General features: G+C 33.4%; 1 protein-coding gene across 1 annotated transcript in view; it reads left to right on the plus strand.

Moving 5' to 3' along the window:
- The window catches only part of LOC106714972, an 83,269-nt gene that overhangs the window by 23,356 nt on the left and 43,761 nt on the right, over nucleotides 1-16,152 (plus strand). The window contains exon 3 of the mRNA XM_014508132.2: nucleotides 38-174. Within this exon, the coding sequence (XP_014363618.2) occupies nucleotides 38-174 (137 nt within the window). The remainder of the gene's footprint in view (nucleotides 1-37; nucleotides 175-16,152) is intronic.

Consider the following 16,152-nt stretch of genomic DNA (forward strand, 5'->3'; position numbering starts at 1 on the left):
TTAAGCCTAGTAAAGTTTCCTCTCTTCTATGTTTCAGCCGTCACATGCGCATGCGAATGGACCTGGGCTCGGCCAATGGCAGTGGCAAGAGCAGCCTGCACAGTTCGCAGAGCGACATTAGCGCCACCAGCACGCCGCTCGGCAAGCATACCACTAGCCGCTTCCCGTTGCTGAGTAAGTATCTCCATTACATACTATCGTTCATTTCTCTTTTTTTTGTTTAAAAAATAACTTTGTTTAGTTTTATTAAAGAATCATATCGTAATCCACCCTCAAAAGATAAATGTATTAAATAGTCTAACTTATGCTTTAGCTATTATATTTCGCTAGGCGCTAAGATTGTTTCGGCTTGACGAAGAATAATTTAACTTGATATTTATCACTGATTTTTTTAAACTAAATTCGTTTGATTATATGCTATTTACTCAAATATAATTTAATAGCTGTGAGATATGAGGTTCCATTACCTTTTATATTTTTTATACAAAATAATTTTTGACGAAAGTGTTATAATGAAATCGATGTAACATTTTTTCCGTCAACATATAGTAATGTTCTTATGGACCATACACTACAATGTTATTTTTAGTAACTAAACGTAACACATTGATTGTTATGAAATGTGATCGTTTGGCGCCTAGTAAATTTCAGGAGCAATTTGTAATAACTGCAAAATTACATCAAATATGTTGCAGGAGAAAACAATGACAGACACTCAATATTTTCACGAGTGAACCAATAACAATTTTTACAATTCAATCAATTCATAAATACCTTGATACAATTTCAATTGTTCTATCTTTAAGCTAGCATTAAGTAATTAACTGTGCAAATCATAACGGTGTGTGCATAAGTCCTTGCCAATCAAAAGAAGTAATTTAACATGTGAAATATCAGTCGTTATACAGTAAAATTATGATTAAAATTGCATATCGATCCATGAGAAAATCTGAAAGTGGATAAAGTTGTATGGTCTTTTTTGGAAAATAAGGGACAGACGAAGAAACGATACCTCGACATTAGAAGAACCACAAACTTGTTTAGTACGTTTGTGTTACAACTTGCCCTAAATAATTCGACTTCTTTAAAAACTGGTGCTGCTACATGGCACTTGGAATACTTTGACTTATAACCTAAATTCTACATCGTTTCTCCAGAGGCGGCTACCTTCCGTATCGATCGGGCATAACACCCTTACCTTGATATTTTTTAGTTTTGGTGTGTTTCTTCTTCTTAGACTCATCAATCAATACCTAATAAAATATCGCTACACCCAGTTAAAGCTGGTTGTAACTCTGCAATAAGAAGAGAGCAGGACATAACCATGAATATATTTAATATAGACATAAACGTTAAAGGGCTTCATCTAATTATTATCGACCTGGCGTATTGTTGCAGAGATTGTCATTGTCAGTCTATTAATGCACTTACAAATATGACCTTTATAGAATCTATGGATATTTTTAGTCTGTCCTTTGTTGTTTGTTGTTTTTATACTTGTTTATAGCTTGTTATTGTATTAAAAATCAGCTGTTTGTCGTTGACAAAGCAATCCAGAAGGTCGACATTACGACTAGCTCGGGGAGGACCGCATGGTTACTGGTATTTCCTCCCGAGTGCGACGAGTCCGCGGCATTCGGTTCGCCGATCCGTTCGCCAGTCGCCGGTGAGACGCGGGCCGGCGCGCGCCGACTGCGCCACACTGTCGCGTCCGTGACGTCAACTTGCAACGCGAAAAATCAATGGATACAGATACAACTCTTCACCCTTAAGGTTACCTAGCATACCGCATTTTTTTAAACGTAGAAAATGTGAAATATGCGAGTGATATAGTGAACTGTACGATGCGAACGCAGAGGAGAACGTGAAATGCCGATCGCCGTGTGAATGGTTTACAGTCGCTGAATTTTTGTGTGGTGTCATAATTCGAATTCTATAGGACATTTTTACAATTTCAGTTATCGGTTGTGAGAAGACTTTCACTGGTAGACAATTTTTTCCTATTTGAATCCAATAATGTAAGAATCCAAAAAAGATTCCCCTTAGCTCCACTGTCAGATTTTGCGCACCTTTGCAAAAAACTAGTAACCAAATTAAGTAATGCATCTTAACTAACAACAAAACAGAAAACGTTTTAATTAAAATTGTTGAAGAATACTCAAATTATAAAGAGTTTTTTTTTTAAACAAGCAAAAGTACACAAATGTCTCGTTTTGATAAGCAAGACAACTAAACTACGATAAAAGGGAACTGTTCTTTCATATTCAAATTGGATACGATATTATGCTTGAACAGTAATTCATCATATAATAATAGCATCGAATTGAATCAGTTCCCTTTGCGGTATTGTTATCATCCCATTAGTTAAATACATATTAGTTATAAATATTAAGCTATTAGTGGTCTTCTTTGAAAATGACTGTATTATAAAATTATTGTACAGGAAGTCAGAAATCATTCGTCTTGAAATCTTAACGAGCAAAAACTACTTGAACTAACTATAGCCAATTATGCAGTTTTTCTAAACAACCTTTTTATTCTTATTCGAAGAATATGATTTGAAGAGGCTTCATAAATTATCTACGGCAGCTTGCTGATGCGATAAATAAAAATTGATTCACTGAGGATAATGTCCGAAGCTGTTGACATTTTACACGATAAAAGCGAATTGGAAAAAATTGTTAAGCATATATAGACATATGTATAACTTGAATAACTTAGTAAAGCTTTGTCGACTTTTTCTCTTTCAGTACTTTTTTCATTATTATTACAAGTTGACCAACGTGGCAAAAAATAATAATTTAACTTAGTAAAAACTGTTCTTAAGTTAGATCGTACTTTGATGATAGTCCCTGATTGTTTTATTTTTTTTATAAAAGATTCTTGAATTTACTATTTTCTTAAGCTTTTGACGACAAACCTAATATTGTATATAAATAAAAGTAATTAACTTGAAGGCCGGAAACTAACTTTCTTTTATATAGTAGGTACTTAATAGTATCTAAATTATAAACCAAACAGTAAATGTAGTCGTAAATTTGTTATAAAATACTAATAAATGTTGTATTTAACGAGTAAAATGCAATTCGCAAACAGAAAAGGTAACGCATCGTTTAGTTTACAAACCAGTCCCATTCATAGCAATTAACTATGATTTAATAGAATTAACTTTCTACAAACAATTTCTCTGTAAGTGACGTTCAAATCGCTTTTAAAACATGGCGTTTACAGGAAAACTGTAAGTATTAGAAATTATCTAGTTCAGTTGCGTCTGAGACGAATTAAAAAACTGCGAAGTTATCATGTGTTTCTTACCTTTCACTTGTCTATAATGTAATGTTATAGGTGTCGTGTAGAACGACACGCAAGAAGTAATTGTATAATACAATGATTTGTCAGATACGTAGTGTTTTGTTTAAAGTAAAATATTGAAGGTCTCCTTGACTAGTTTGATTGCATATGTATTTATCGCCGAAAAGGTCATTGACAAGTTGTACTGTTCACTATGTAAGGCCGATTTGTTAATATTTTAAACAAATACATGGAAGGAAAATTTGCTAAACTGTAACTTGCTGTATTCTAATTTGATTCTAGTCTGAGTGCTAAATATGATTTCAAATTAAAAAGTCATTGCCATGGATATTTAAATTCAATTTTTAATGTCTAAGAAATGATCATTGTAAATACAATACAAGTACAATAGCTGTATGTAACAGCGAAATAAACAACAATATCAGTACTATCCGGAGATCGATCAATGTTAGATAAAACGGTCAAAGATGACAAGCTAATCCGTTATAACTCGTTTTCTTTACATCAAACAACGGTTGTATCTCTCTATGGATAAAAACATTTATCGATTCTTGTTTCTAAAAAGACATAACCTCCTACTTTTTGAAGTCGGCTAAAAAGCTATAGCATCGATATAGACTGCTGACAATCATAATCGATTAAAAATCAACTTTTTAATTTCATGCTTTTTTGCCAATTTAAAGTGCTTTATGGTTGACCAATAATTGTGTGTAATTTTTAAATATCTTATTAAATTGTAGACTGACGTTAAGCCGTGATTGACCATTAAAGTGTTGAGGTTTAATATGGTCTAGTAGGCAATGCGCGAGTGAAATCCGCTGGAAGCCGATGCAGTGTAACGGGTTATTCTCGTCGATGGATTTGTTGACGAGCCGAGATACGTTGACCCCGTCGCCGGTGAAGGCGAAACTGACTGCAATGCAAACTGTTTAACTTCTAAGTTGGGCCGATACGATAATGATCTAAACAATGGACATCATGTTAAAACTTTGTAACGCAATGCGTGTCAAACGATCGGTTAATACGAACGAAGCGAAAAGAAAAAAACGCGATGGTTTTGTTGAGACATGCATAAATGAGATCAAAATCGATGTTCATATAATATCATTAAAATGACAGTAAAAACTAAGTCTGCTAGCATAGCAGGATTACTTTTTGATTTTTTTAAAGTTTATCAGATTTTGTAAATAATTTAACGAGACATTTTGCAGTAAAATAACTGTGTAACTGTGTGGACACGTACTGAGTGATTTGACTATTCCTTTTTATAATGTTTCATTTAAGGTAATAAACGCTGCATCATATAATATACTTTCAAACACATACAGATTACAAGCTATTAACACCCTGACCCATATTGAAGCTATTAAGTTCGATTGCCTAAAAGCTTTGAAAGCACGGAATATCGCTTTATCAATGGAATAATGCAGACAGGCGTAACAACGTTCAATGATGTATAGTTTGGGGACATGTTACTTTATTGTATAACATCATTAATGGGAAACCTTAATTGACTTATGTATAAATATTTCATATCTTTTATCGTCTAGCATTTGAATACTCAAATTATAACTAGAAACATGTATTTTTTCTCTCAACATGATTGAATTTGATAAGCTGTAATATTTACTTGATTTGGTTACTGACATTTGGTTACTTGGAAGTCGTTGTGTGACTAATATTGAAAGGTCTAATAGTTACTGATTATGCCACGATCGGAATTATTCTCACGAATTTACAATTATTCGTAGAAATGGAACCGAAATTACACTGCAGTTTCCATGTTTGACCCTGTGTGCAAACCGCAATTGTGTCTAACCATTGAAATTACGACTTGTTCGTTGCAAATAATCTCGAGCAATGCTTTATCAGTCACGGTTTTCACAAATTATCATATCTAGAGGCACTTATCATCGAATTGACATGAAAACCTCGTAACGGTTTGTGATATCGACAGTTTTTGAACTTGAACAATTCAGATAATTTTTTATTTCTAAATCCAAACATTCGCATTTATAATATTAGTAAGATTAACTTCTGGTCTATAATAAATACATCATTTCGCTCAATTCGTTTCTATTCGCTTATTTCATTCAATCAGCTTTCGTGTTCAATTATTAAGTACGAACAATTGCCAATATTCGGAAGCTAAGAAGCCTTTTTGTTTTTTTTTTTCCAACTTTGGTTTACTTTAGGGATCGTGACTCTTTTTCGACGTGGACTTTGTTACCTAAGTTATTTTTATTTAAGTGTTAAACCGCTGTCAGAAGTTAGCTTAAACAATTTCACCTGATTGAACTGTTGCTTACTGTAGCGTACTAAATAATATCTTGAATTGTTTAGATATTTGTTTATGAATAGTTTTCTTTTCTTTCCTTTATATGTCTAAAACAAATTACTATGTTGAGTTTGTATTGTGCTACGTAATATACTAGCAAATTACATCAAAATTGAATAAAAGGAATACATAAAGTGGATCTTATTACGATCTTATTATTTAGACTAGTTTCGTATTTCGTTTTAAATTACAACGTTCCGCGTGAGAAATGATACTGTCATTACATTTTGTTTTTTTTTTAGATTAAAGGTAATATTGAAAATAATACCTCTTTTTCCGCTAATAATTAAGTTCCTTATTTATTCCCTTATAGCTGTCGCTACTACATCCGCGTGGAATTTTAAAAAAAAGCTTTATATAAGTAGTCTATGTGTTCTTCCAGAGTATGTTTTTATTTATGCCAGTTTCATAGAGATCCGTTATGGAGATACCTACAAAACATCCATCCATCCATCTATACATTCGAATTTATAATATTAGTAAGATGCCTTTTGACATGATAAATTGACCAGTCATTTGAAATTAAATAGATGTACTAGCTACAAACTGTAATCTAATTATGTGCGCAATAGTTTCTTTATTCATGCCGTATGTGATATTTGTAATGTCATAAGTATTTGTCATTTAAGGAGTTAGCTTATTGAAAAGTGTCCATTGTATATTTTAACATGTTATGTAAATTGATTCGTGCAGTAATAACCGGCCAGTCAAGTTTGTGACGAAATGTGCAAAAGGTGATATTGCGTAGTTGCTACGCTAAGTAACTCATTTACTATTTATCTTGTCGTTGATAAATTTTACAAAGGATCATACGAGAAAATAAGTTAAGAAATGTATAAAATGATAACTGTTTTGTTTTACGAACAGAACTCAAGGCCACAAGAAAATAAGGAATTAATTACCATATTATAAATCAGATCTTGCCTTGACCGACGATTCGTTCACAGTATGTGTGGAACATATCGCTAGGTTATTCAATATAAAACAAAAAAAAAAATACTACGCAACAATCTGTTTAAAATATAGGTACCTATTTGTTTCGTCCAAAGAAATCATTTTTAAAATTGGATTTTAATATTTATTCTAAAAATATAATTTCCCTTTAGATTACAACATAAACATAAATACAACAATTTAAATTCATTTGACTTCTATTGTTAAATATGTTACCTACAATCAATATAGGTTTTATTATTTTCCAATATATTATGGTTTTAGGAACCTCGCATACGAAGAATTTTTTTTGCAAAAGATTGTGCTTCGCAATAACTCTTCTTTACTTGTAAAGAAATCGCCTTATTGTGGGTGACAATAAAATAATTTGAGTCGCGTGTGTTAACTAATGTATCGTCTGTCGTCTCTAGTTGACATTTGTGGTTGTATGACTACGATCCGCGGTTTCGTGAAGCAAACCGGTTTCTATGCAATGTACAGGTGATTCCTTTACCAAACAGGTTGCTTCGTTTATTGTGGGGGGCAGCATAGACTTTTAGCCGATAGACGGTGAACGAACTGTGTTACCAATTATCTTGCCTTTATTTGGTATCGTATTTTATTTTTACATTGCTGTAGTCTCGTTATATGAACAGCGAGAATAACAGGAGTTAGTAAGCATTAATTGCTCTAATGTCGTAAAAGTTGTTGACTAGTATTGACTAGCACTGACTATTGATTAACATACCAAAAATTTGTAGCATGTAGTTAGCATTCAGATTGTAACAAAAACCAATCACCTATATATTATGACGATATGTATACTATGAAATTAACCTTTTGAACATGCTGATTACTGCCAAATTTTTCAATAATTGTTTTGTCTTAGTTTCTAAGGAGAAGTTTAATTTTTTAGTAGGACAAGGTATGTAGGCTTAAGATTTTAATCCATGTTACGTTAGCATAATTATTGACTACTACAACAGTAATTTTTTTTTATTTTTTATTTATTTAGGGTTGCCAACAAAATATGTTACACACAGTTATACATAATTTAAAACGTAAGTTTCATCTAAGCGTAATCTTAAACATATTTCAATTACAGGCAAACACAGCATTCATGTAATCAAAGAGAGTATCACAATAACAAAACTATAAATAACATTATACTTATACACATCTAAAGAGATCCAAAACAAAGTGCAGTGACAATCAAAAAAAATAAAAATAAAAATTTAGTAACATGTAATGAAATATAAGCAAACAGAATAAAATGTATATATTACTTATCCGGTTTTAAGGAAACAGTTGCATTAAGTTTTTTAAGAAAAGATGACACTGAATCAAAGAAAATGTCTATATCCGATAACTTATTAATCGTTTCATTAAATTCACGTGAAATTCTATTGATAGGTGCATTCCTGCCTACATTCGAGCGATAACGGCGAATCATCAACATATCTCTTTTTCTACTATATCTTTTAGACGCATGTCGAGGGACTAGCAACTCAATCTTGCTGATTAAATCTGGAGCTATAGCCATACCATTTATAATTTTATATAATAATAATATATCTGTTACAGTCCTACGATGATTTAAAGACGTCATTTTAAAACGATCTAATCTGTTTACATAATCGAGCTCGCGCGAGCAGGTCTTATCTTTATAGACTAAATACCTCGTGAAACTTTTTTGGACTCGTTCTATTCTATCAATGTGACACTGATACATTGGATTCCAAACAGGAGAGGCGTATTCGAGCACGCTCCTTACATACGCGTTATAGAGTATTTTTAGAGGCAAAATAGTTTTGAAGTCCCTGCAGCACCTTTTAATAAATCCTAGAGTTCTGTTTGCTTTACCGACCATGTTGTCGATATGGTCTATAAATGAGAGCTTAGAATCTAAATGAACGCCCAGGTCGCGTATACTGGAAACTTCATGCATTACCACATTATTTACCGAATAGGATGTAGGAAGAGGCCGAGTTTTTTTCGTGAATTTTATATGAAAGCATTTTTTGACGTTTAAAACCATCCTGTTTGATTCGCACCATCTCTCAATAGCGTTTATGTCGTCCTGCAATAATTGAGCGTCAGCTAAACTTTGTACACATTTATAAATTTTAATGTCATCAGCAAACATTGAGCAGTTGCTATTCTTTATAACATTAACGATGTCATTTACAAAGGCTAAAAATAATATAGGACCTAAGTGTGAACCTTGAGGCACGCCAGATGCAACAACAAAGGCCTCTGATTTAAACCCACCTGTGACTACATACTGTCTCCTATTACTAAGGTAAGAATGAAACCAATTTAAGATCACCCCATGCACACCATAGCTAGATAACTTCTTTGCTAAAATATTGTGGTCCACCTTGTCAAATGCGCTGCTGAAGTCAGTATAGATTGCATCTACTTGTAATTTAGAGTCTATGGACGTAGATATATCATTAACGTATGATACCAGATTGGTTATAGTCGATTTCTTTTTACTAAAGCCATGTTGTTGGTGTTTTAATACAACGTTCAAGTGCGATGAGAGAACCGGAGTTACTAAAGATTCAAAGAGTTTAGCCAATGTACAGAGTAATGACACAGGACGATAGTCTTTTATATTTTTTCGATCCCCTTTTTTAAATATAGGAACAATATTCGCAACTTTCCAAAGTTCGGGAAAGGTGCCAGAGGATAAAGATGCATTGAATATAATTTTTAACGGAAGGGCAAGGTATTGAGCACATCTTATAATGAAAAATGTAATATATTATATCCGTCATCGTCATTATAATATAGCCGTAAAAAGTAGTATTATTTATAATAATAATACGCGTGTTTGTTGTCTTACAATTTCTCTTCCACCACTTGACGTGATTGAGCCTGCAACGATATTAATTTGTACTAATCCAAAACGGGTGGCATTAGTGAGTGTAACTGTGTCCAGGGTACCGTTACAACCCGCTCAATGCGAGCTACTGTTGCTAATTTAAAGTAGACGAGCGATGCTAAGACAGACTGAAACCAGGCATAGTAATGTCGCTTTGTTGTTTATTTATCTTCACAATTTTGTCAATAAAGAAGTTTATATACATACGGATTATCACATGCTTTTATCTATAGTAGAGAATAATTATTATCATCAGATCACTATACGTCCCAGATACCATAAGTTAGGGATGATTAGGTCAACCACGCAAGCCCAATGTGGGTTTGTTGACTTCACACGTGTATTTGAATTTCTTATCATCAATCGTCGTATAACTATATTATTAATATTATAAATGCGAAAGTTTAGATGGGTGGATGGACAAGGTACACTTGAATCCATAACATACGAGTAAATGGCGATTACGCCCAGCTGGTCGTGTGCTAGCCGCCAAATTGGAGTTAACAAAAAGGTATTCAGTGAATTTCCATACTTTTACTATTCTAAAAGTGAGTGACTTATTTATTCACCAACATCATACATTATACTGCGTTAATACTAATAAAAAACACAAGAAGAGTTTAGATAGAAGTCCTTTGAAGTTAATAAAGTACCGGGAAGTTTGGTTTAGGAAGGAAGTTGTCGCTTTTATTCTATCGAAAATTTTAGCATTTCCTTTACAATTTTGTTGCTTCACAAAAACATATTTTTTTTTAAATTGTGCGCAAAATAAATATATTAGCATTTTCAGCTTTGCAAATGTACAAATAAAATCTTACATATCTTACTAATATTATAAATGCGAATGTTTAGATGGATGGATTTTTGTTTGAAGGTATCTCCAAAACGGCTCAACGGATCTCAGGCATAATCTGGAAGAACACATAGGGTACTAATTAGGTTTTTTTTTTAATCCGCGCGGATGAAGTTGAGGACTTCAGCTAGTGTTATAATAAATGCAAAATGCTGAAATGGGTTCGTATAACTTCGAAAAAGGGAATATATAAATCTTTTAATAAATATAAAAGCAGTTAATCAAAGTATTAAAAGTACATATTTCCTATTCCATGCAATTAATATTTTTAAGACTTTCTCTGGATTTCACTGGTGTTTTTAACTGTGTAAACGTCAATTAACATTTGAATTTCCTTGAATAATAAATCGATGAATATTTAAATGCGCATGAAGTTTCACGCACTATGCATACTCCTAGAAGGAAAGTTACGTCCAGTTATTGACAATACCTTATGTATTTGACGGTTCATTAGCTCATCAAAATATTTTACGCACTTTTTGTCAACAATTGTTTACTCATTCCTTTACTTATAATTATTACACTACAAGATATATTACAGATTTGAATACTGCGAATTTTAACCTCGGAATATGTTTTCATGTAGTTGGGAAAAAATTATGTCTGTAAAGAACGCCGAGTCGTCCACACGCGCTCCTACTTGAACGAGACACGACTATGTAATTTAGCAATTATGTGACTTCAATCATTATTTTGATATCCAATCGTATTTAGTCATGTAAATCTGATAAATACGCCAATTTCCATTCGGCTTGGGAATTTATTAGAACGCGATTGTCCGTGTAATTATGAACAAAGTTAAGTGTTTGCTTCTTATTATTAATAAAAAATGCTTTCACATTATGTCTGTAGATACGCAAGGAAGGATCAGTCTTGCATAATACCACTATAAAATAGGAGATTACCAGAGCGTGTAAAAAGTGGTGTGGTAACACGGATATAATTTAACCAGCTGTCGCCCGCGCGGAGTTAAAAAAGACTCAATTAGTAGCCTACGTGTTCTGCCAGGCTATGTTCTACATCTGTGCCATATTTCAGCGAGATCCATGGAGCCGTTTTGGAGATACCTTCTAACAAACATCCATCCATCCATTCATTCATCCATCCAAACATTCGCATTTATAAATTAGTAAGAAGTAAGATAAGATAAGAAGTAAGAAATAAGACATCTTACCTATCTTAGTACTATGCTTATTTTTATAAATTATATGGTTCATGGGAATAAAAAGAACCCTAAGGCACGTTAAAACAATTCATACGTGATATTTTAAGTAAAAGGAAAATGAGAAAATACCAACCTAACACAAATATTTATCTCAGGATGGGATTCAATTGTTTTAATGAACTACAGGATATTAGTTTCGGTTGACAGGTGAGTTTATGTTAATTTTCCATCGCATCGAGTTAGCTTTATGAGGTCTTTATCGCTGACATTCCGTCATTGTGATCTTTGATGAACATTTATTGTATGGACGAAGAAATATTCCATTTAATTATTTCACATACTGCGGGACACAAGGTTATTGTTACGATTTATGACAAAGTGTATAAGAATAACCAAGTATTCGGTCAACTAAATCCTAGTAGAATTATATCATTCGACATTCTTGGCATCCATCGATATGGAAAGTCTGGAATGTGGTAAGTGACTACGACAAATATATCTTTAATTATTCAATGTTTATGCTTTAACGTTACGAAATTAGAATTTCAGTTAAAACAAACATAAATTATTGTAAAGATGTCAAGACCAACTATTTTTATACGGTTACAGATATAATAGTATAGGTTTATATGTTTGCATTTTTTATTCTTAATTGATGATATTGTAAAGTGGTGCGTGCTTTTCTTAAGATGAAAGAGGGACCATTCATTAGACAAATCAAGTTGAATCGTTAATTTCATAGGCGATTTATGTTTCATACAAGATGTGCTCAAGCAAACTTAGCTGATGATGTCTCTTGGTTCTCCTTATGGTTATACAAATACTGTTTACGAATACGTGACTTAGTTTACTAAACACCTATTTGTTTAGCAATAATTCTATATACTTCTTAGTGAGGCGTGCTCGGTGCTCCGTGCTGCGAGCTTGCATATCGCCGGATGCTAATCTGTGCACGGCCTCGCTTTATAATTTAAACGGGGACGCTAGCCCTGTGTCCCAGACACCGACAACATTGTTAGACATTATAATGTATAATAACATTGATAGCTTAGTTCCTGGGACTCTCGATCTCAATGTAGGAGGTCTAATTCTCTTCCTTGTTTGCGTCACATGTTACTTTTAAATTATATAGCAGACATATTATAATTTATGTTTTAAATTAATGTAGTTTAATTAATGTTGTTGGCATCATCTTTCAAAACGGGTATAAATAAAGGTAGAAAATACCTTTAAAAGATTAGTGAAATGCTTTCATCGCTTACCAAATTTTTTCACAAAATTAAAGTCGACATCTTTTAAAACGGACCTCGTTAAACAAACGTTTCTGAATTTATTATCTAATATATAAAATTCTCGTGTCACAGTTTTCGTTCCCGTACTCCTCCGAAACGGCTTGACCGATGCTCATGAAATTTTGTGAGCATATTCAGTAGGTCTGAGAATCGGCCAACATCTATTTTTCATAACCCCCCTCCCCCATTTAGTTTTTTTTTTTAACTGCGCGCGGACGGAGTCGCGGGCGACAGCTAGTATTTCTATAGAATGACGAAGTAGTTAGCTATCGAAATGGTTTATCAATCAACGCGGTCCCTCGCAGGATGCTCCCTTTGCGTCTGCATCTTGGACAACGGCCAAGACAGTCGCCGTGACGCTTTGTTTATTACGGAATTCAGTTGAAACTGTTGCAATAGGCCGACCCAGATATATCACAAACATCATCTTCTGTTTACTATAAACTCACTACATTAACCACGCGAGTTACGATATCTCTGCGCCAGTTCGAAACCTATGACGTTCATAGGAATATTTTGCGCAAGATTTGAATTAGCAAGGTATAGTCAAGATCAAACCTTACGGCGGCTCACAGTTACGAACGAGACGCTTTGTAAAATACAATTTATATATGGCCTGACATAAACGAACGCTTTTGTTCACAATTTGTTAAAATTTGCAACTAAGTATGAGTCCATACCATAAAGTTTGAATCTTGTAATAGGACGCACTGGTTCCTTTCTGGTTCTTTTATGCTGTATTTGTGTAAATTGAAGTAGTCTAATTATGAATAAAGATATTTAGTAGATGTTACAAACCAGGCCATTTAACTAAATGTATCATTATATTTTTTAGTTAATGCGTCAAGACAATTTTGCTTTGGTTTTAGTAAATTCTAAAAATATTTGAAATATGGTCACCATAACTGTGATAAACACATGCACGGCATACGTCAATATTCTATTACTCTGAGTAAATATAATCCAATCTTGTGTAACTCAGTATCGTTTACTAGCTTAGTTGTCCGATTGTTTGCATTCCCTTGCAATGTTTACAAATTCAAATCTTTGTTTATTGTCTGCTCCGAATTCTTTGATACAAATGACAGGTAAACAATGTTGCATATATCAGCGTGAGATGACTGACTGATCTGTGAGTTTCCAGTGTAGAGAAACTTGTATAAAGTTGTCGCCACTATGTGTGAAAAATTATCGTTAAACATTCTAAAGTCCTATTCGAGGTTTAAAACTAAAGTGCAAGCAATTCATTCGGCAAATATATAGGAATACTAGCTGTCGCCCGCGACTCCGTCCGCGCGCAGTTAAAAAAAAATGAAAAATAGATGTTGGCCGATTCTCAGACCTACTCAATATGCTCACAAAATTTCATGAAAATCGGTCAAGCCGTTTCGGAGGAGTACGGTGACGAAAACTGTGACACGAGAATTTTATATATTAGATAAGATAACGATTTTAAAAAATAAAAAAGGAAATTGCTTAATTTCCATAATATTTATTTCTGAACAGATGTTCCATGGACGCCGAGCTATAATTGTTATGACAGCTATGGGTTAATAGGCGATAAGTGGGTTAAGCGCTATTTCTTCGACACAGTTTCCTTTATACAACTCTCGCTAAGGCATTTTTATATTTTAAAGCCTTTTTTTAGGCTACAAATGAATTCTTTCTGGAAAGATATTTGTTATTCCTTGAATCGACTTAATGGCTAATTAAAGACATATAGGAATTACGCTTAATAAGATAAAGCGCTTAAATCAGTATATCAAATTCTACATCTGCAGAGTTTATACTAAGCATGTGCACAACGAATCTAAACACTACTTTATTATTTACGAAGATAATGAAAAATATTTGCAAATTAAGACGCGTTTATTTGTCCTTTCACATCCGAGTCGCGGAAACGATACAATCGAAGGAAACGGATGCAGTGGCGGCCATGTGAAAATTGTTCGAGATAGATACTCAAAGTTTTTAAATTACAAAATGTTTTACATCTTTCTTTAAGTTTACTTATATGTAGTACTAGCTTTCGCTCACGACTCCGTCCGCGCGGACTTAAAAAAACATCCATCCATCTAAACATTCGCATTTATAATATTAGTAAGATTGACGCTCGGCAATTGACCAACTATAAAGTGTCGGTATTGTCTTAAATTGTGAAGTTCTGTTGTTTATTACAACCCGCTATTTTGTTCTGATCTCCTGGTATCGAAACACCACCAGATGGGAAACTCTATGCTTATTAGCTTGGTACCTCCAGTGACGTGAACGTAAAATAAGGGACATTAGAGTATTGTTTAGAGAGAATTGGATCGAATGTTTCGCATGACTAGATATCATTACCCAACCCATTACTGAATTGTTGTCTGCTATTCAATACGCGGGATCTTCCGCCCCAGTGCGGTGGGATAACGACGGATATCTCTGAGATAAGATATTGTTTTACAGTCTTGTGTTTAGTTGTATGGGTGAGTTGATCATTGTAATGCGTTAACTACCATTTTTTTAAATGTCATTTAACAATACCGTTGCGCTGCCAAAACACTCAGAAAAACAGACATAATAATATGTTTTCTACACACTTCAAATGTTTGGCGTTTCATTATAATCAGTGTTAATTGCTTATAGTTTGAAATTATACTTTGGCAGTATCGTATCACTTAAATTCTAGGCTATACTAAAAAATAGCTACTCAAACAAGACTTAATTTATCATCTTTATGTATCACTATTGTATTATTTCTACTATCTAACAAGACCCTGTCGTAGAATCAATAGTTATATTGGTCTGTAGAAGTACTAATCAAACCGGAATATTTGGTCATAACTTGAGTCACGTTTAACACAGCAATAGTTTCTTGTCATTCCACGGAGTAAATGAGTTTAACATTATAAACAAATAGCTTTTGCCCGCGACTCCGTCCGCGCGGAATTTAAAAAATAAATAAATTCGTAGCGTATGTCCAGACTATTGTATAGGTATCTGTGCCAAATTTCTTTGTTGTGCCAATGTTCTTTTTAATTCGTTATATCTTAATACAATATATGTGACGTTCTGAAGAACTCTATAGTTACTATATCTGTGTTTGGTGCTTAGTGTTCTCAATAAAGTAATAAAATTTTCAAATTACACTTTGGATTCTTATCAATATTCTTCTGGTCAGTGAATGGAGCACAGTGAGTGAAGGCAGGTTACTTTTTATCAATTATATTAAATTGTTGCTTAAAGATATTGTAAGGACTGGATTTAGCATTTAGATGAGATCTGAGTTTTTGAGATTGTATTGTTCGTACTACTTATGTAGGCAAACGTTACGTTGCGCTCTTCTTGCGTTTGGTTAGTAGGTACTAAACGTCGAGATCAAAAGGT

Source organism: Papilio machaon, chromosome 7 (genome assembly GCF_912999745.1).
Source record: "Papilio machaon chromosome 7, ilPapMach1.1, whole genome shotgun sequence".
Taxonomy (NCBI): Eukaryota; Metazoa; Arthropoda; class Insecta; order Lepidoptera; family Papilionidae; genus Papilio; species Papilio machaon.